The sequence below is a fragment of the Microcaecilia unicolor genome, chromosome 1 (assembly GCF_901765095.1).
Source record: "Microcaecilia unicolor chromosome 1, aMicUni1.1, whole genome shotgun sequence".
Taxonomy (NCBI): Eukaryota; Metazoa; Chordata; class Amphibia; order Gymnophiona; family Siphonopidae; genus Microcaecilia; species Microcaecilia unicolor.
In genome coordinates this window covers 25,268,424-25,287,736 of record NC_044031.1, presented here as the reverse complement: position 1 = coordinate 25,287,736, position 19,313 = coordinate 25,268,424, and the positions used below count along the sequence as shown (strand labels likewise).

At 43.7% G+C, this 19,313-nt stretch overlaps 1 protein-coding gene across 1 annotated transcript in view; it reads right to left on the bottom strand.

Annotated features, from left to right (window-relative positions):
* Positions 1 to 930: 930 nt before the first annotated feature.
* Positions 931 to 19,313, bottom strand: part of LOC115461524 (eukaryotic translation initiation factor 3 subunit A-like) — a 30,767-nt gene continuing 12,384 nt past the window's right edge. Inside the window, exons 2-8 of the mRNA XM_030191426.1 lie at positions 14,341 to 14,442; positions 13,527 to 13,637; positions 12,079 to 12,186; positions 11,809 to 11,919; positions 8,458 to 8,547; positions 6,340 to 6,420; positions 931 to 1,253 (exon numbers count right to left, since the gene is read on the bottom strand). Of these exons, the coding sequence (XP_030047286.1) occupies positions 931 to 1,253; positions 6,340 to 6,420; positions 8,458 to 8,547; positions 11,809 to 11,919; positions 12,079 to 12,186; positions 13,527 to 13,637; positions 14,341 to 14,431 (915 nt within the window). The 5' untranslated portion in view covers positions 14,432 to 14,442. The remainder of the gene's footprint in view (positions 1,254 to 6,339; positions 6,421 to 8,457; positions 8,548 to 11,808; positions 11,920 to 12,078; positions 12,187 to 13,526; positions 13,638 to 14,340; positions 14,443 to 19,313) is intronic.

The window sequence follows — 19,313 nt, the reverse complement described above, 5'->3', positions numbered from 1 at the left end:
AGAGAGAGAGACAGAGAGATAGAGACTGTGTGTGTGTGACAGAGATAGCGTGTGATAGACAGAGAGTGTGTCAGAGAGAGTGTATGTGAGAGACAGAGAGCGAGTGTGTGCCCCCACCTCCCCTTTATGGTCTGAGGCCCCCCTTCCACCCCCACCTCTCTGGTCCCTGGACCCCCCCCCATCAGGTCCATGGACCCCCCTCCCCCCGTCAGGGCCCTGCCCCCCCCCCCCCCCCCCCCCTCTATCAGGGTCATTTTTTTTCTTCTTTCTTGTTGTAAATGTGCTCTTCTTTTTCTATTTGTAGATCTTTGTTGCTCTGTCATTGCTTGTAATCTTTTTCGTTGTAAAGCAGCATGCCTAGTTTTGTGTATTTCTCTTTCTTGGTCCGTCATTTCTGCAATTCGCTTCCTTTCTGATTCTGCTTTTCTTTTCCTGTAACTTATACTTTCCTCATGAGTCATATGTTCTATCCTTGCTCTTCTCCTCGCAGTTGCTTTTTCACTGTCACGTGCTTTTTCATGATCAGTGCGTGCATTACGCCTCTTTCTTTCTCTTTCTGCTTTTTTTTGTTTACTGTGTATCTGTTTCTCATCAGGTTTTGTAGTTGTTGTTTTTTGTTGCTTGTCTGTAATTTCATCTTTTTTTTCCTGTTGTATTTCTGTGTGGCTTGTGTTGTGTGTTTCTTTATGTTCATCTGTCATAGCAGACTTTTTTTTTCTTTCTTTGTTGTCTTTTTCTTCTTCAATCATAGCTGCATCCCTTTTGTGTTGTGCTTCTGCTTTTTTTCTTCTACTTTTTTCGTGCTCCTCATCAGTTTTGGTACTCTGTATTTCTTTTGTTGTTTTGCTGTTCTCTTTTATGTGTTTGTCTATCATTTCTTTTCTTTTTTTTCGTAAATATGATCTTCTTTGATTTTGTTTTTCCCGTTCTTCATCTGTCATGTTTTGTCTTTTTTTTCCGTTGTGTTTCAGTGTGCCTTTTTCTGTGAATTTCTCTCTGTTCGTTTGTCATTTCATTAATTCTTCTCCTTTGTAATTCTGCCTTTCTGTGTCTTCTAGTTGCACGTTGCTCTTCTGTCATGTTTTGTTTTTGCTCCCTTTTCCTTGCATTATTTCTTTGTCTTTCTCGTGCTTTTTCATCTTCATTCATAGCTAAACGCCATTTTCTTTGTGCTTCTACTCTTTTTCTTTTCCTTTCTGTTTGTTCCTCATCATTTCGTGTACTTGATGATCTTTGGTTGTCTGTCATTGCGCCTGTGTGTGTGAGAGAGCCACAGGGTGTCAAACATAAAGAGAGAGTGACTATGAGAAACACAGTGAGACTGTGTCAGACATACATACATAAATAAAGTGATTAACCTACAGTGTGTGTGACAGAGAGAGATAGTGTGTGTGTGAGTGAGACTGACTGTGTATGTGAGAGAGGCAGAGTGTCTATCTGTTAGACATGACTGTGTGTGATAGAGTGTGTTTGACACATAGATACAGTATGAAAGAGATAGTGTATTTCATTTTCAAATACACACTCTCTGTGTGTATCTGTGTCTCTGAGAGAGATAGTGTGTGTGAGTGAGAGACTCTGTGTGTGTGACAGACATAGTGAGTGACTTAGTGTGTGGGAGAGTGATAGATTCTAAATCTCTGTGTGTTTGTCTATTTGAAACACAGTGTCTGTGTGATTTTTTAACATTTTTGTTTTGCGTCAGAGTCATTCATTGTGTGTGTGTGTCATAGAGAGACAGGTACAGTGAAGGTGTCTGAGAGAGTACGTGACAGTGTTTTTGCTTAGAGTCATGGTGTTGGAGACAGTGTCTTTTTGAGAGACAGAGAGAGATTGTATGTCAGCGTCATAGAGAGATATTGTATATGTGTGCCATTGTTTAAGTATGTGTGACACAGGTAGATACTGAGTATGAGAGAGAGCGTGTGTGTCCATCCTTTCAGGTCTTGCATTTGTCCTCTTTCCTTTTTTTAAACTGTACCTTCTCCAACAGTTTTTCAAAGACACAATCTGTGTGTGTCTCTGTGTGTCTGAGAGAGAGAGAGAGTGTGTACGAGTGTGAGACTCTGTGTGTGTGACAAATAGATGAGTGATGAGTGGAGTGTTTGTAAGAGTGCAATTTTGTTTTTTTGTTTGTTTTTGAAGGGGGGGAGGGGTGTTGGAATGAGTGTCTGTGTGTGAAAGTGATAGAGGTATTTTGGGGGAACTCCAGAGAGGGAGGGCAGGGGTGGTGAACTTGGGGGAGGTGGCATTGGGCTTGTGTGTATTCCCCAAATGTCTCAAGCAAACCCCCCCCCCCAAAGTCTATTTTTATACTCTTCACTATCTGTTTTTCTGCCACCCTCCCTTGCAGCTCCGTCTCGTCTTACTACTGCCGCTGCTTGAAGAACCAGTAGTAGCTGTTTATTTTCCTCCCTTCTATCTCTCTTTGCGCCCTGCTTTGTGTGAAGTTTGTGGCACATTGCAGATGAGCCCTAAGCGCGAGTGAGGCATCGGCTTCTTTATTGTTTCCCCGCCAGCTCCCGGTTGCTGAGCGCAGTGAGGGGAGGAGAGAAGAACTGCAGTACCCGAGGCCCGAGGCCTACTGCTAGGGGTCGCTGGGCGGCGTTCTGGCATCTGTAGGCCTCAGATCTTTTTGTCTATGTGTGTCTGTGTAAGAGAGAGAAGTGAATCCCGCCACCGCTGTACAATATGTGTGTGTGAGGGAGAGATTGCATGGGAGCCGCGGCGTCGGTAGCGCACACTGTCAAAAAAGAAAGAAAAAAAAGGCTACTCCAGAATTTGTGGGGTTTTTTGTGGACAGAACACCACCGTACCAACCCAAAGCATTCATTCAGACAAGCGTAGCCATGCTCAGGCTCATTAGCAAGCGGAAAAAATCGGCTTCGTTTGCTGAGCTGAAAGCTTAGGGAAGGAATTACCGAGGTTGGCTCTCCCGTCTTGTGTGTGTGTGTGTGCACAGTCGTTATTATCACTCGTCTCTCTAATTCCTTTAACTTTTTAAAAAAAAATCTACTCAGCTTCTGGCCTGTGACTGAATGCCGTCGGAGTATGGGAGCCTACAGATTGTTGGCAGCTGTTGAGCGCTTCAGTGGCGTCAGGCAGGTTCGAGCTACTTTTTTTTTTTAACATCAGCCTGTGCTACGGAGCCTAGCACACCAACTCCGAAGAAGTCACGAACACAGGCAGCCAGACCCATAGAACGTTGGAGGTGAGAATTATTATATAGGACTAGTAAAAAAAAGGCCCGTTTCTGAGAGTAATGAAACGGGCGCTAGCAAGGTATTTGTTTTCTGCAATGAATGTTTTGAAAGGGTTTTTTATTATAATTGTGTTGTGTTGGTAATGAATAATTGACATTTTTGTGTTATGTGCAATTTCATTTTTTAATGTTCGTTTTGTTGTAGTGAGAGATGATGTTTGGTTAGGGGGTGTGTGTGGTGATGGGTGAGGCAGCATCACTGTGTGTGTGACACAGAGAGTGTGGCTGTGTGTCACAGTGATAGTTTGTGTGTTTTTGAAAGTGAGAGAGGGTTGTGTTGAGTGGGAGGTTGGTTGTGAGTTTCTGTGTTTGTGTGATGTTGTGTTTTTGTCTCAGAATGTCGTTGGGGGGGGGGGGGGAATAGTGGGCGGCGGTGGTGAACTGTGAGTGTGTGGTGGGGGAGAGAGTGAGTGTCCATCTCTCCATGTTGTGAATCAGTTTGTGGTTGGGTTTTTTTTAAGGGTGGGGGGGTTGTGGGGGGCGGTGGTGGTGTTTGTGAGTTTGAGAGACAGAGATGTGTTTGAAAGATAGATTGTGTGTGTGGGGGAGGAAGTGAAAGAGGGTGGGGCAAAGTTGGAGTGCGTGGGCGAGTCTCGTGTACCAATGTTGTGGGTGGGGGGACGTCTGGTGAACATGGAGGGGTTGGCTGTTTTGTTTTTTTTGTTTTTGTCTTAGAGTTGTAGTTGTCTTGTGATTTTGGTGGGCCTGGGGGCATATGTTGAGGATGGGGCATGTTTTGTGATCTTTAACTCTGCTTCACTGTGTGTGTGACACAGAGAGTGTGTCTGTGTGTGTTTCACAGAGAGTGTTTGTGTGTGTGTGAAAGAGAGAGAGGGTGGGATGGACTGGGAGGTTGGTTGCTAGTGTTTGTGTTTTTGTGTTATTGTGGGTATGTCTCACAATGGCTGGTAGGGGAGGGTGGGTTGTGGAAGCTGCTGTGAGAGGGTGTGGCATTGTGCTTGGAGGGGGGTCCGTGTTTGTTGGGTTTGGGGGGGGGTGTTGGGTTGGCCATGTTGTTGGTGGCTTGTATTAGTGTGTTTTTGGTTTTTTTGGGTTTGTTTTAAATGTTGGTGTTGTGGGGGGGGGGGGGGGTTGGGGGATGTCCCTTGCTGGCAAAGTGGGATGAAGTGGTGTGTGGCTTTGAGTGTGGTTATTCTTGCAGGGATGATATATATATAGAGAGAGATTGAGTGTGCATCTATCCTTGTGCATCTTCTGTGGTTTTGGGGGGGGGGGGGGAGGTGGGCGTGTAAAAGATCATGTGTGTCACGGAGCTACATTGTGTGTGTTTGTGTCACATAGTCAGTTTGTTTGTGTGTGTGTAAGTGACTGAGGGTGGGGTGTATTTGGAGGTTGGGGTGAGTGTCATTGTTTTTGTGATATTTTTGTTTTAAATGTTGGTTTTGTGGGGGGGGGGATGTCCCTTGCTGGCAAAGTGGGATGAAGTGGTGTGTGGCTTTGAGTGTGATTATTGTTGTAGGGATGATATAGAGTGAGAGTGACAGTGCATGTATCCTTGTGCATCTTCTGTTGTTTTGGGGGGAGGGGTGCTTGTGAAAGACCATGTGTGTCACTGAGCTACACTGTGTGTGTCTGTGTCACAGAGTCAGTTTGTGCGTGTGTGTAAGTGAGTGAGGGTGGGGTGTATTTGGAGGTTGGTGGTGAGTGTCTGTGTTTTTGTGATATTTTTGTGTTAAATGTTGGTTTATTGGGGAGGGGGGTTGGGGGATGTGACTTGCTTGCAAAGTGGGATGAAGTGGTGTGTGGCTTTGAGGGTGGTTATTGTTGCAGAGTGTTTGCAGTGGAATGTGTGTGTTTCTATGGTATTGTGCGTGTGTGTCTTGTAGCACTATAGAAGTGATAAGTAGTAGTAGTAGTAGTGTGTGTTGGAGGGGGGTCAGCGTTTGTTGAGGGGTGGAGTGGGTTGTGTCTGTGTTGTTGCTGGCTTTGTTGTTGTTTGTTTTGTGTTGTTCTGTCAAAGTAGGAGTTGTTGTTTTTGAACTTATGTGGTATTGTGTGTGTGTGTGTGTGTGTGTGTGTTTGTGTCTGTCCATGACAGTGGGTGGGGGGGGGGGGGGTCTGTGGGTTGGTGAAATGAGAGGGTGGTTGGAGGGGGTCAGCGTTTGTTGAGGGGTGGAGTGGGTTGTGTCTGTGTTGTTGCTGGGGGGGGGGGGGTTGTATGTGTTGTGTTTGTGTCTGTCCATGTCATGGGGGGGGGGGGGGGTCCGTGGGTTGGTGAAATGTGAGGGTGGTTGGAGGGGGTCAGTGTTTGTTGAGGGGTGGAGTGGGTGTGTCTGTGTTGTTGCTGGGGTTTTTTTTTGTGTGTGTTCACTTGTTCAGAACCCTTATTTTATCATCCTCACTTTAATATTCCCTTATCTCTTGTTTGTCCTGTTTGTCTGTCCTAATTAGGTTGTAAGCTCTGTCGAGCAGGGACTGTCTCTTCATGTTCAAGAGTACAGCGCTGTGTATGTCTAGTAGCGCTATAGAAATGATAAGTAGTATATGCCCATGCACCTTTTCAATACCCTTAAGTATTTTAAAGCTTCAGCATTTATCCCCAAGATTGAGCATTGTCTCAGTGCTATTTCTGGACGTTACCTACTTTTTAAAGATATGTGTTTAAATGCAGAGTCTATTTCCCTCCGTATTTGTGTGTTTTTAAAATCAATGTTATTTTACGTTTCTTAACAATATATGGATTAACGTTTGATTTTTATTCTGTGTGTTCAATTATCTTCTTTTATTTTATTTTTTTTTTCATTTTGGATTAATGTTAAGTTTTACTTCATTTGCATACTTCTAGTATTATTAATGTTTATGCAAATTGGTTTACGTATATTTATGTTTTTAACATTTAGACCCCTGATGCAGGCAATTTTTGCCGAAACACGGACTGTGTCATGTCTGTTCAATAAATTTGAGTTGACACCCCCCCCCCGTCTAGAAGGTTCCTTGTGCTTTTCTTCTGTGCACATGTTAACCTTAAACCTCTGTTTCAAGCATGACCAGGGTTCTTGTCTCATAGAAAGATATTCCCAAAATCTCCTTCTCCTACACTCCTACAAGAACAATACCTGAGGATGATGCTGCCAGGACCCAGGTGCCGTCCTCTTGTTTAATCCATGATAATATATTGGGATCGGTGATTTCATGACCTGTATGTAAGAATTTTAAAGGAGATTTACTTAGGTTTTTCTTGCAATCTCAGTATAATACACAATGACAGTTATCAACATATTTTTTTTTTAATCAGAGGTAAGAGTTGTCAACGCTTACAAGTGGCTTTTATAGGACAGTTCATCGGTAGACTGCAGTCTAACCCTCTTGGATTTAACTCCTGAGTTTCCTGATGGGTTTTCGTCCTCTGCTGGGATCTATTTTGGGCTCAGGACCTATAAACTGAGAATAGCTGGTATACGAATGGTTTAAAATGGTGTTTCTCAAGCTGTTCCTGGGGTAGCCCTCAGTCAGTCTGGTTTTCAGGATATCCACAATACATATGCATAACATTTGCATACAGAGAAGGCCGTGCATACAAACCAGCTGATGAAAGCTTCTTCTGAGCCTCTGAATGCTTGTTATCTGAAGTATTTGACCTTGAAAGTTGTGTTTCTGGTGGTGGTCACTTCAGCTTGCAGAGCAGGCCCTGGTAGCTCACACACCGTATACTAAATTTCATCACAGCACAGTAGTCCTCCACACGCACCCTAAATTCCTTCCTAAGGTAGTGTTGGAGTTCTATCATCATAACTAGTCAATTGTTCTCCCAACATTTTTCTCAAGGCCTCATTCCCATCTTGGTGAAAGTGTACTGCATACCTTAGAGCGCAAGCGAGCGTTAGCCTTCTATCTGGAGCGGACTCAAGCCCAAATACAGTCTACCCAGCTTTTCATTTCTTTTGACCCCAACAGGTTGAGGGGTGGCCATCGGCAAATGCACAATTTCAAATTGGATAGCAGATTGCATCTCCTTTGCTTATGCCCAGGCTGGGCTGACCCTTGAGGGTCATGTCACGGCTCACAATGTCAGATCCATGGCTGCGTCAGTAGCCCACTTAAGATCAGCCTCAATAGAGGAGATATGCAAGGCTGTGGCGTGGTCTTCAGTCCACACATTCACATCACACTATTGTCTGGATCAGGATACTCAACGTGACAGACGGTTTGGAGAAGCAGTACTGCAGAATTTGTTTGGTGTCTAGAATCCAACTCCACCCTCCTAGGCCCTGTTTTATTCTGTTCCAGGCTGCACCTACACAGCTAGTATATATATAGTTACAGGTTGACTGAAATTTTAGTCTCGATGTTTCGAGACTCACTTATCCTAGCTTTCTTGTTTTCGGTGAGCCTAGTAGCTCGTATCTTTGCTTCACTAGCTTACACCAATCTTCTTCCAGATTTATCTTCGTCTGAGTAATCCTCAGATCATGCCCTTGGATAATCCTTGTCCAGAGGTTTGAATTTTCCCCTTCCTTTTGTTTTTCCCACCCTTTCTTTTCCATGTGTTGAAACTGTAATACTTTTCTGAAGCATATCCTTACCATAAATTGTCTTTTCTGTTTGTCTATATGTCAGTGTTTTGTAGTGATTGTTCCCCCCTTCCCTGAAATATTATTTTATTGTAAAAACCCCTTGGATCATTTGAACAAGCAGCATGTCAAATAAAGTGAACGTGAATGTACCTCCACTGGTGCTGCCTGTCAGTGTCAAAGTGCCCAAAACACTTTCATTTCATGACAGATATATATTAAATATTTTAAGCCTAAACAAGGCTAGAAGGATTAGGAATAGGAGGTAGGGAAAAGAAAGGAAGATGGCTGTACAACGGGGGAGATGAAAGGAAGGGAAGGGGACGACGGGGTGGGGGGACAATTTACAGTAGAGTCCTGGTTAACCAACTTTGGTTGTCCGACATTAACGATTAATCAGTAGTTGAGTAACCGGGCTCTGCCCACCCATCTGATCAGCAGCTGACTTCCCGGTATCGCTCCCCTCCCTCTCCCTGAAGTGTTTTCCTGGTATCAACCTCCAGTCACCTTTACAAGCCCTGGTGGTCCAGCAGTCAGTTCAGGGCACAAGTGATCCCCATCTTCAAAATGGCTGCCCTTTCTCTCTGTAATTATTTGTAACCTATTCCCTATAATACTTTCTGTTGCTCTGTACAGTTTCTTCTTCTTATTATTATTGTTTACCTGTGTGTGAGTGAGTGACTTCTCTCGGGGCAAATGGCTGTTCTTCTTGTTTAATTCTTGATAATATATTGGGATTGATCATTTCATGGCCTGTAGGCAAGAATGTAAAATAAGATTTACTTCAGTTTTCTTTACAATCACAGTGAAATATTCAGCAGCAGTGGTCAGCTTTGTGTGTGTCCATTTGTTTGTTTGTTTAAAAGCCTTTTCTGAAGTCAGAGTTTTCACTGATAATCTATCACCAGGCTGCAGCCTGACCCTCCTGGAATTAACTCTTGATTTTCCTAATGAGGCTACATCCTGTAACCCATCTGCAGGTGTCTTGGGACATACTCTTAAGTCCGGAACCATAAGCATAAGCTCTAATGGGAGTAACCAGTAGCCTACTGGTTAGAGAAGCAGGCTGAAAGGAAGACAGTGATGTCACAGCCTGGTATCACCACTTAGCCCCAGATCTCCATCGTAAGAAAGCTACTCAGCTTGTGACTAAAACCCTTCAGATCACAGGACAAAACACCAAGGAGGCCTAGAAGTGGGAAGAAAAAGAAAAATAGATTGGAAAGAGTATTCATGCCCAGGAATGAGCCTGCCCATAAAGAGACAGGCATTATGACAGACAGCCACAGACCACATCTGTGGCACAATGAGAGACTGCAGTGCTGTGTGTGGTGGGCAAGGGAAGTCTGTGGCTTGCCTTGCCACGTGGAATGCCCTCCCGCGGGAGGTGGTGAAGATGAGAACAGTAATGGAATTCAAACGTGCGTGGGATAAACACAAAGGAATCCTGTTTAGAAGGAATGGATCCACAGAATCTTAGCAGAGATTAGGTGGCAATGCCGGTAATTGGGAGCAAAACCGGTGCTGGGCAGACTTCTACGGTCTACGTCCTGATCGTGACTGAATAGATATGGATGGGCTTGAGTGTAAATTTTAAGAGGCTTCGACATTAGCTTCAGAACTTTTAGTAACATAGTAACATAGTAGATGACGGCAGAAAAAGACCTGCACGGTCCATCCAGTCTGCCCAACAAGATAAACTCATATGTGCTACCTTTTGTGTATACCCTACTTTGATTTGTACCTGTCCTCTTCAGGGCACAGGCCGTATAAGTCTGCCCAGCACTATCCCCGCCTCCCAGCCACCAGCCCCATATCCCACCACCGGCTCTGGCATAGACCGTATAAGTCTGCCCAGCACTGTCCCCGCCTCCCAACCACCAGTCCCGCCTCCCACCACCGGCTCTGGCACAGAACGTATAAGTCTGCCCAGCACTATACTACTACTACTACTACTTGACATTTCTAGAGCGCTACTAGGGTTACGCAGCACTGTACAGTTTAACAAAGAAGGCCAGTCCCTGCTCAAAGGAGCTTACAATCTAAAGGACGAAATGTCAAAGAAGCTTGCAATCTAAAGGACGCCTCCCAACCACCAGTCCCGCCTCCCACCACCGGCTCTGGCACAGACCGTATAAGTCTGCTCAGCACTATCCCCGCCTCCCAACCACCAGCCCCGACTGACTTCTACGGTCTGTGCCCTGAGAATAGCAAGCACAAATCAAACTCGGGTATACATATAAAGTATCACATACCATGTAAAATGAGTTTGTCTTGTTGGGAAGACTGGATGGACCGTACAGGTCTTTATCTGCCGTCATTTACTATGTTACTATTGGGCTCATTTTTGAAAGAGAAGGACGCCCACATTTCGACATAAATCGGAAGATGGACGTCCTTCTCTCAGGTTCGTTCAAATCGATATAATCAAAAGCTGATTTTGGACGTCCCCAACTGCTTTCCGTCGCAGGGACGGCCAAAGTTCAAGGAGACATAGCGAAGGCGGGACTTGGACGTCCTCGACCCATAATCGAAAGAAACAAGGACGTCCCTGATGAACACTTGGACGACTTTACCTGGTCGTGTTTTTCTTACGACCAAGGCACAAAAAGGTGCCTGAAATGACCAGATGACCACCGGAGAGAATCGGGGATGACCTCCCCTTATTCCTTCAGTGGTCACTAACTCCCACCCACCCTCAAAAAATATCTTTAAAAATATTGATTGCCAGCCTCAGATGTCATACTCAGGTCCATGACAGCAGTATGCAGGTCCCTGGAGCAGTTTTATCTAGGTGCCCCCCTTCACCGGTAAGGGCTATGGTAGTGGTGTACAGTTGGGGGTAGTGGGTTTTGGGGGGCTCAGCACACAAGGTAAGGGAGCTATGTACCTGGGAGCAATTTATGCACTACAAATGCTGGCTCCTCCCATGACCAAATGGCTTGCATTTGGTCGTTTCTGAGATGGATGACCTTGGTTTCGAAAATCACTGAAAATCAGAAACGTCCATGTCTAGGGACGAACATCTCTAAGGATGACCAGCTAGACAAGAAAGTATATTGCTGGCACAGATGGCAGAAACATTTTGGGGGGGGAAGATTCTTGATACAGCCGTCGGGCGAAACAAGACGCCATGTCGAACGTAAATATCCCCTTTGAAAACTGTCTTCAATAAGATAAGTGACACAGTTGATTCAAAATAATCTTTATAACATTTGAAATCATACATCTCCATAGCTCAGTGTGACTGATGATTATTAGTGTCATATGTTAGGTTGTTTGGATAGTGTAAAAGGAAGTGGGTAGTGGACCAATGACTCCAGGGAATGGGGATACAAGTCTACAAGGTCTCACTTTATTCAATGACGTGACACAGTACTGTGTTTCGGCCACAGGCCTGCCTCAGGAGTCTTAAATGATCCTTGATATTTGCAATGAGTCTTGAAGTTGATTGGTCTTGAAAAAGACCTTTGTAAACCTGCTGTGTCTTAGCGTTGCTGAATGACCAGTCAACTTCAAGACTCATTGCAAATATCAAGGATCATTTAAGACTCCTGAGGCAGGCCTGTGGCCGAAACACAGTACTGTGTCGAGTCATTGAATAAAGTGATACCTTGTAGTCTTGTATCCTGTTTCCCTGGAGTCATTGGTCCACTACCCACTTCCTTTTACACTGTTATATCCTCGTGGGAGTTAGTGTTCATCCACTTGTGGATTGCTCTCTCCTTGATTCCTTCAGGTTGTTTGGATAAACAGCACTATATTGATGTGATTTTAGATTTTATAGTGTTTTAGGATATTTTGCAATACATAATAAATATTTAGAAATAGCGCATAGTTGTGGTAATATATTACATGCATATTCACTAGGGATATTTTGAAAGCCTGACCTGTCGGTGGCCTTTAAGGATTATGAATGAATACCACTGCTATACACAGTTTAGGTAACAAGTTTACTTATCTATATCTTACAATATCTCATTACTCTGTACATTATTTGTTGTTATTACCCACCTGTATATGAGTGAGTAACTGTTCTCTCTCCTGCCTCCTGGATATACCAGAGATGTGACTTTTCCTCTTGTTTAATCCTTGATAATATTTCAGGATCAATCTTTTCATGGCCTATACTTGGGAATATAAAAAGGTACTTAGATTACTTTATTACCTCCTCATACTCTAAAGAGTATTTATCATTAATCATCTGTACTTTGTAATACCTCTTCTTATTCAATACAGGTATTACTCATCTGTACTCTAACATCCTCTGTTATTATTACTCACCTATGAATGAATGAGTAACTTCTCTCTTTCCTGACTCCTGACAATCATGTACATTCATATCTTCTTGTTTAATCCTTGACAATATATCAGGATTGATCGTTTTATAGTCTGTATTTGGAAGTGTAAAAGGGGACTGGAGTTATCTTATTACTCATCTGTATCTGTCTTATTCTGCATCAAGTAGCAAAAAGAGAGACAAACACAACACAGAAAAAAAAAAGCACAAAAGGGCCTTCAGGAATGGAACAATCAAGAGTCCTTTAATCAAAAGGCCCGACATGGGCTGCGTTTCGGCGCTCATGAGCCTGCATCGGGGTTAAACGGAGAAAAACTCTCTCAAACAGAACTGTGAATAGAATAACTTAGATGCTATCAAATAAAAAAACGCGTCTCAAACAAGCGTGTCTTCGGTAGCCAATGTCTAGCAAAAACGCCAAAATGTCTTATTCTGCATAGCATTTCTTATTATTCATCTGTACTCTGTTGATATGAAATGCCTAGCACCCACCTGGGGCTAACCCTAGGGCCACCTAAAGGGTCCAACCCAACACTTCTCAGGGTCACCTGCACCTGTGCACACACTCCTACACTGGCCCCCTCCACCCATCACACTGGGTTCTGCTTGCCTCTGGGGGAGTCTCCCACCCACAAGTTAATTCCCCGGTGGTTTCCAAGGACATTGGGGCCACAATCCCAAGGGGTCCCACAGTTCTTAGAAAACACCCACAGACGAAGAACACAAACAACCAGGAGTCTGAGTCAGTCCAGGACAACAGAGCTAATAAACTAATAGGTTTATTATCAGAAAAAGGTAGAACAGTGAACGGTGAAAAGATGCAAACAATAACAGGTAAAAATAACAGGAATCAACATTAAAACTAACTAAACATTTTCTTACTACCTAAGTAGTACCTGTGGAGTTCAGCAACAATAACTGCTCACATGATTTGAACAGGGTCTCAGTGCAGAGATCTCCACACTCCCACTCTGAGACTGGGGGATTCCAGGACATTCTGGCTGGATCTTGCACTTCAGGGCCAATCAGGGCCCAGAGCATTAACACTGAGAGTACTTGGCCAATGGCAGTGCAAGTTACTTTCCCTCAGAGGCTTATCTTATAAGCTGAAAGGAAAACAGCCGCTGCTTTAAAGCACAGGGAGGCACCACCTGCTGGCTAATTAAGGGAAATGTATTGAGGGGAAAAAAGATATCATACAGCAACATAATAAATGACAGACATAAGCCCCCTGTTTCGCCACATCTGTAATGACTCCTTTTATTCTGAATGGTGTCTATTATTACTCATATGCACTCTGTAATAGACCCATTTAACTCTACACAGTATTTGTTACTCATCTGAACACCAATTCCTTTTGTTACTCTTGTTATCTGTACTCTGTAATATCTCCTATTGCTCTGTACATTATCTATTTGCTATTATTTCTTACCTGTGCATAAGTCAGTAACTCCTTTCTCTTCTGACTCCTGGGGGTCCTGGACAGTCATATCTTCCTCTTGTTTAATACTCAATAATATTTTAGGATTGATCCTTTCATGGCCTGTATTTGGAAATGAAAAGGGAATAGGGTTATATCAGTATTTACCTGTACTCTATAATGTGTCGTTATGCTCATATTAGCCCTCTCCTCAAGTCACTTCACTGGCTTCCTATCCGTTTCCGCATACAGTTCAAACTCCTCTTATTGACCTATAAGTGCATTCACTCTGCAGCTCCTCAGTACCTCTCCACTCTCATCTCTCCCTACATTCCTCCCCGGGAACTCCGTTCACTGGGTAAATCTCTCTTATCTGCACCCTTCTCCTCCACCGCTAACTCCAGACTCCGTTCCTTTTATCTTGCTGCACCATATGCCTGGAATAGGCTTCCTGAGCTGATACGTCAAGCTCCATCTCTGGCCGTCTTCAAATCTAGGCTAAAAGCCCACCTTTTTGATGCTGCTTTTAACTCGTAACCCTTACTCACTTACCCATGTTTTATCATTCCCACCTTAATTCCCTTATCCCTTATTTGTGCTGTTTGTCCTAATTAGGTTGTAAGCTCTGTCGAGCAGGGACTGTCTCTTCATGTTCAAGTGTACAGCGCTGCGTATGTCTAGTAGTGCTATAGAAATGATAAGCAGTAGTAGTAATGTCTCATCAGACTGTATTATTTTTACTCACCCGTACTTTTGTAATACATCCTCTTATTATAAAGATATTTATTACTCACCTATATGTCATGTTATTGCTTTTATTACTCACCTGTGTATGAGTGGGTGAGTCCTCTCTCTTCTGACTCCTGGACATACTTCTCTTCCTCCTGTTTAATTCTTGATAATATATCAGGATTCATCCTTTTGTGTCCTGTATTAGGGAATGTATTTATTTATTTATGGGGATTTAATAACGCCTTTATGAAGAGATTCACCCAAGGCGGTGTACAGCAGGTACAGATTCACATAAAACTTACAAACAGCATAACAATAGTAAAATAACCAAGAATAAACATAGCTACAATAAATGATGTGGAGGGGACAGAAAAATGATACAAATAACTTTCAGTAAATCGGCCTCGATATATGATAAAAATGCGGATAAGCAATCCTTATGTAGAGAGCTCAGAATCTCGTAACTCTCTGTCATCAACTCCTTGTAAGCTTTATTCTGCTCTTCATCTAAACATTCCTAGTCATCCTCAAATGTTACCTGCACCTGAAGCATAACCATAAACACCATCAAGGACATGTGGAGTGGCTCTGAATGCTGTAGACTTCAGCTTGCTTTATTATTCTCCTGGTACCCGCATATAGACTGGGTTAATGTAACATCTGTACACGCAAGGGACATAAGATTTCTTGATGAAATCAAGGACAGCTTCATGGAACAGCTAGTTCAGGAGCCGACAAGAGAAGGAAAAATACTAGACTTAGTCCTTAGTGGTGCTCATGATCTAGTGCAGGGGGTAACGATACGAGGGCCGCTTGATAACAGTGATCATAATATGATCGGTTTTGATATTGACATTGAAGGAAGTGAAACTAGGAAATCAAGTACGCTAGCGTTTAACTATAGAAAAGGTGATTAAGACAAAATGAGAAAAATGGTGAAAAAAAGACTGAAAGGAGCAGCTCGCAGAGTAAAAAACTTGCATCAGGCATGGATGCGGTTTAAAAACACCATCCTGGAGGTTCAGGACAAATATATTCCACGTATTAGAAAAAAGGGAAAAAAGACTAAACGTCAGCCGGCGTGGCTAAACAGTAAGATAAAGGAAATCATTAGAGCCAAAAAACAATCCTTCAGAAAGTGGAGAAGAGAACCAACTGAAAGTAACAGGATAGATCATAAGGAATGCCAAGCCAAATGCAAAGCGGAGATAAGGAGGGCAAAAAAGGACTTTGAGAAGAAATTAGCGTTGGAAGCAAAAATACATAGTAAAAATTTTTTTAGATACATTAAAAGCAGGAAACCGGCCAAAGAGTCGGTTGGGCCGCTGGACGAAAATGGTGTTAAAGGGGCGATCAAGGAGGACAAAGCCGTAGCGGAGAAATTAAATGAATTCTTTGCTTCGGTCTTCACCGAGGAGGATTTGGGGGGGACACCGGTGCCGGAAAGAATATTTGAAGCGGGGGAGTCGGAGAAACTAAACAAATTCTCTGTAACCTTGGAGGATGTAATGGGTCAGTTCAGCAAGCCGAAGAGTAGTAAATCACCGGGACCTGATGGTATTCATCCCAGAGTATTAATAGAACTAAAAAAATGAACTTGCGGAGCTACTGTTAGAAATATGCAATCTGTCCCTAAAATCGAGTGTAGTACCGGAAGACTGGAGGGTAGCCAATGTTACTCCGATTTTTAAGAAGGGTTCCAGAGGAGATCCGGGAAATTATAGACCGGTGAGTCTGACGTCGGTGCCGGGCAAGATGGTGGAGGCTATTATTAAGAATAAAATTGCAGAGCATATACAAAAACATGGACTGATGAGACAAAGTCAGCACGGATTTAGTGAAGGGAAGTCTTGCCTCACCAATCTAATGCATTTTTTTGAGGGGGTAAGCAAACATGTGGACAATGGGGAGCCGGTTGATATTGTATATCTGGATTTTCAGAAGGCGTTTGACAAAGTGCCGCACGAAAGACTCCTGAAGAAATTGCAGAGTCATGGAATCGGAGGTAGGGTATTATTATGGATTAAGAACTGGTTGAAAGATAGGAAGCAGAGAGTAGGATTGCGTGGCCAGTATTCTCAGTGGAGGAGGGTAGTTAGTGGGGTCCCGCAGGGGTCTGTGCTGGGTCCGTTGCTTTTTAATGTATTTATAAATGACCTAGAGATGGGAATAACTAGTGAGGTAATTAAATTCGCCGATGACACAAAATTATTCAGGGTCGTCAAGTCGCAGGAGGAATGTGAACGATTACAGGAGGACCTTGCGAGACTGGGAGAATGGGCGTGCAAGTGGCAGATGAAGTTCAATGTTGACAAGTGCAAAGTGATGCATGTGGGTAAGAGGAACCCGAATTATAGCTACGTCTTGCAAGGTTCCACGTTAGGAGTTACGGATCAAGAAAGGGATCTGGGTGTCGTCGTCGATGATACGCTGAAACCTTCTGCTCAGTGTGCTGCTGCGGCTAGGAAAGCGAATAGAATGTTGGGTGTTATTAGGAAGGGTATGGAGTCCAGGTGTGCGGATGTTATAATGCCGTTGTATCGCTCCATGGTGCGACCGCACCAGGAGTATTGTGTTCAGTACTGGTCTCCGTATCTCAAAAAAGATATAGTAGAATTGGAAAAGGTACAGCGAAGGGCGACGAAAATGATAGTGGGGATAGGACGACTTTCCTATGAAGAGAGGCTGAGAAGGCTAGGGCTTTTCAGCTTGGAGAAGAGACGGCTGAGGGGAGATATGATAGAAGTGTATAAAATAATGAGTGGAATGGATCGGGTGGATGTGAAGCGACTGTTCACGCTATCCAAAAATACTAGGACTAGAGGGCATGAGTTGAAGCTACAGTGTGGTAAATTTAAAACGAATCGGAGAAAATGTTTCTTCACCCAACGTGTAATTAGACTCTGGAATTCGTTGCCGGAGAACGTGGTACGGGCGGTTAGCTTGACGGAGTTTAAAAAGGGGTTAGATAGATTCCTAAAGGACAAGTCCATAGACCGCTATTAAATGGACTTGGAAAAATTCCGCATTTTTAGGTATAACTTGTCTGGAATGTTTTTACGTTTGGGGAGCGTGCCAGGTGCCCTTGACCTGGATTGGCCACTGTCGGTGACAGGATGCTGGGCTAGATGGACCTTTGGTCTTTCCCAGTATGGCACTACTTATGTACTTATGTACTTATGGTATTTATCGTAAAAGAGGGGACACTAGGACTCTGCAAGGCTTGATGTCCCCATTGCATTCCCTAAGAAAAGCATGGCTACAAGTCCCTGCATGCTGGATTAATCATATTGAGTGAATCTGGATTGAATTTTAAACGGTGCCTGAGCAGCAGCTGGAGACTGCCCTTCCTCCTGTTAGCAGACCTGAAAGAGCTGAACTGAGCCCTTTTTTCACTCTCCTCTCTTCCTGTAACATGAAACTGCTAGGAAGCAAGATTTCAAAGGCTTCAGTGGCATTTCCTGGTCTCTGCTTTGCTTCTTAGATTCAGATAAGGCATGGGATAAACACAGAGGATCTTTGTATAGAATCCTGATGGCGAACCTATGACACGCGTGTCAGTACTGACACGCGTAGCCATTTTCGATGACACGCGGCCGCATACAGAGAAGCAGTGGCGTTCCTTGCTGACACCCGGGGCGGATCGCCGATGCGCCCCCCCCCCCCCAAGGTGCAGCGCAACCTCCCCCCCCCCCGGCGAAATCACACCCCCCCGGTGCATGTTTACCCGTGTGCACTCCTATTGGCTCCCTCCGAGTCCTCCACTCGTTCCCTCCCTGCTGCTCCCTCTGCCCCGGCTCCTGCACGGCCGTTAGGGGATCTCTGACCTCACTTCCGGCCGGCGGAGCAGAGAGCAGCGGAATGCCGTGGGGGACGCATCTCTGTGATCGCCATTACCAGCAACCACATAACCACAGCAACCATCATCCAATCTACTGTTCTGGGGTGTCGTGGATTTCTAATTGACCATCATTACTGAGATAGGTGAGGGGGAGGCTGGGAGAGGCGAGGGCATGTGCTATGGGTGCCGTTTCCCGCCATTAGAAATAGCGGCAGCCATCTTAATTTACATAAGGTGGTCAGTCAGGCTAGTTAACCCCTAATTGCCTGCAGGGCTAACAGGCTATCTATAATTCTATCTTCTGTCACTGCCCCCCTGATGGAGAACCCAAAAAATAAAAAACCAAGGTTAAGTAAAGGAAGTGGTAGTAGCAGTAGCCGACCCTTTCAAGAGACATGGACCGAGATGTATGGCATTATAGAAAAAAATGGCAGATCATTTTGCGTTCTAGGTACTGAAACGGTAGTAAGCAGAACGTGGAATATAAATAGACATTTTGAAACTAATCATTCCCAGCTCTTGAAAAAAAGTGAGGATGAAAGGAAGGAATACATTTCCAGGCAGCTACACTTTTATAAGAGCCAATCTAATTCCATCCTTAAATTTGTAAAAGGTTCTACAAATTTAACATCTGCAAGTTTGAGCATTGCTCACTCAATAGCTCAGCATGGAAAAGCACTCAGTGAGGAAGAATTTATTAAACTCTCCTAAGATGTGCACCAGTTCTGTTTCACGATATGCAGAATAAAGATGCAATTATTAAGAGAATATCTGAGTTACCACTCAGTAGAAATATCATAAAAGACTGAATAATGAGACTGAACACAAACGTACAACATCAATTAAAGAGAGACATTAGTAAATGTAAGATGGCTGAGCCGAGGCAAAGTTCTTGAGCGCTTTGTGGAGTGCTTTGAAGAAATTAAGGTATTTCTTAAGGATAAGGATCTGGGAAACTTTCCTCAGCTCAATGATGATAAGTGGGTCAACACCCTGATGTTTTTTACAGATCTCTCTGTTCATATTAATGAACTGAACTTAAAGTTACAAGGTTTTGGCAAAAGTATTGACGTTATGTTTGGATACATAAAAGCTTTTGAAAGTAAACTTAAAAATTTCAAGCGAGATGTAGAAACTAAAACTTATAAGTATTTTCCTCGAGTAACAAAGTATTTTGAGAAGGCCAGTGCAGCTATACAGCGAATGATACATACCTGTAGCAGGTG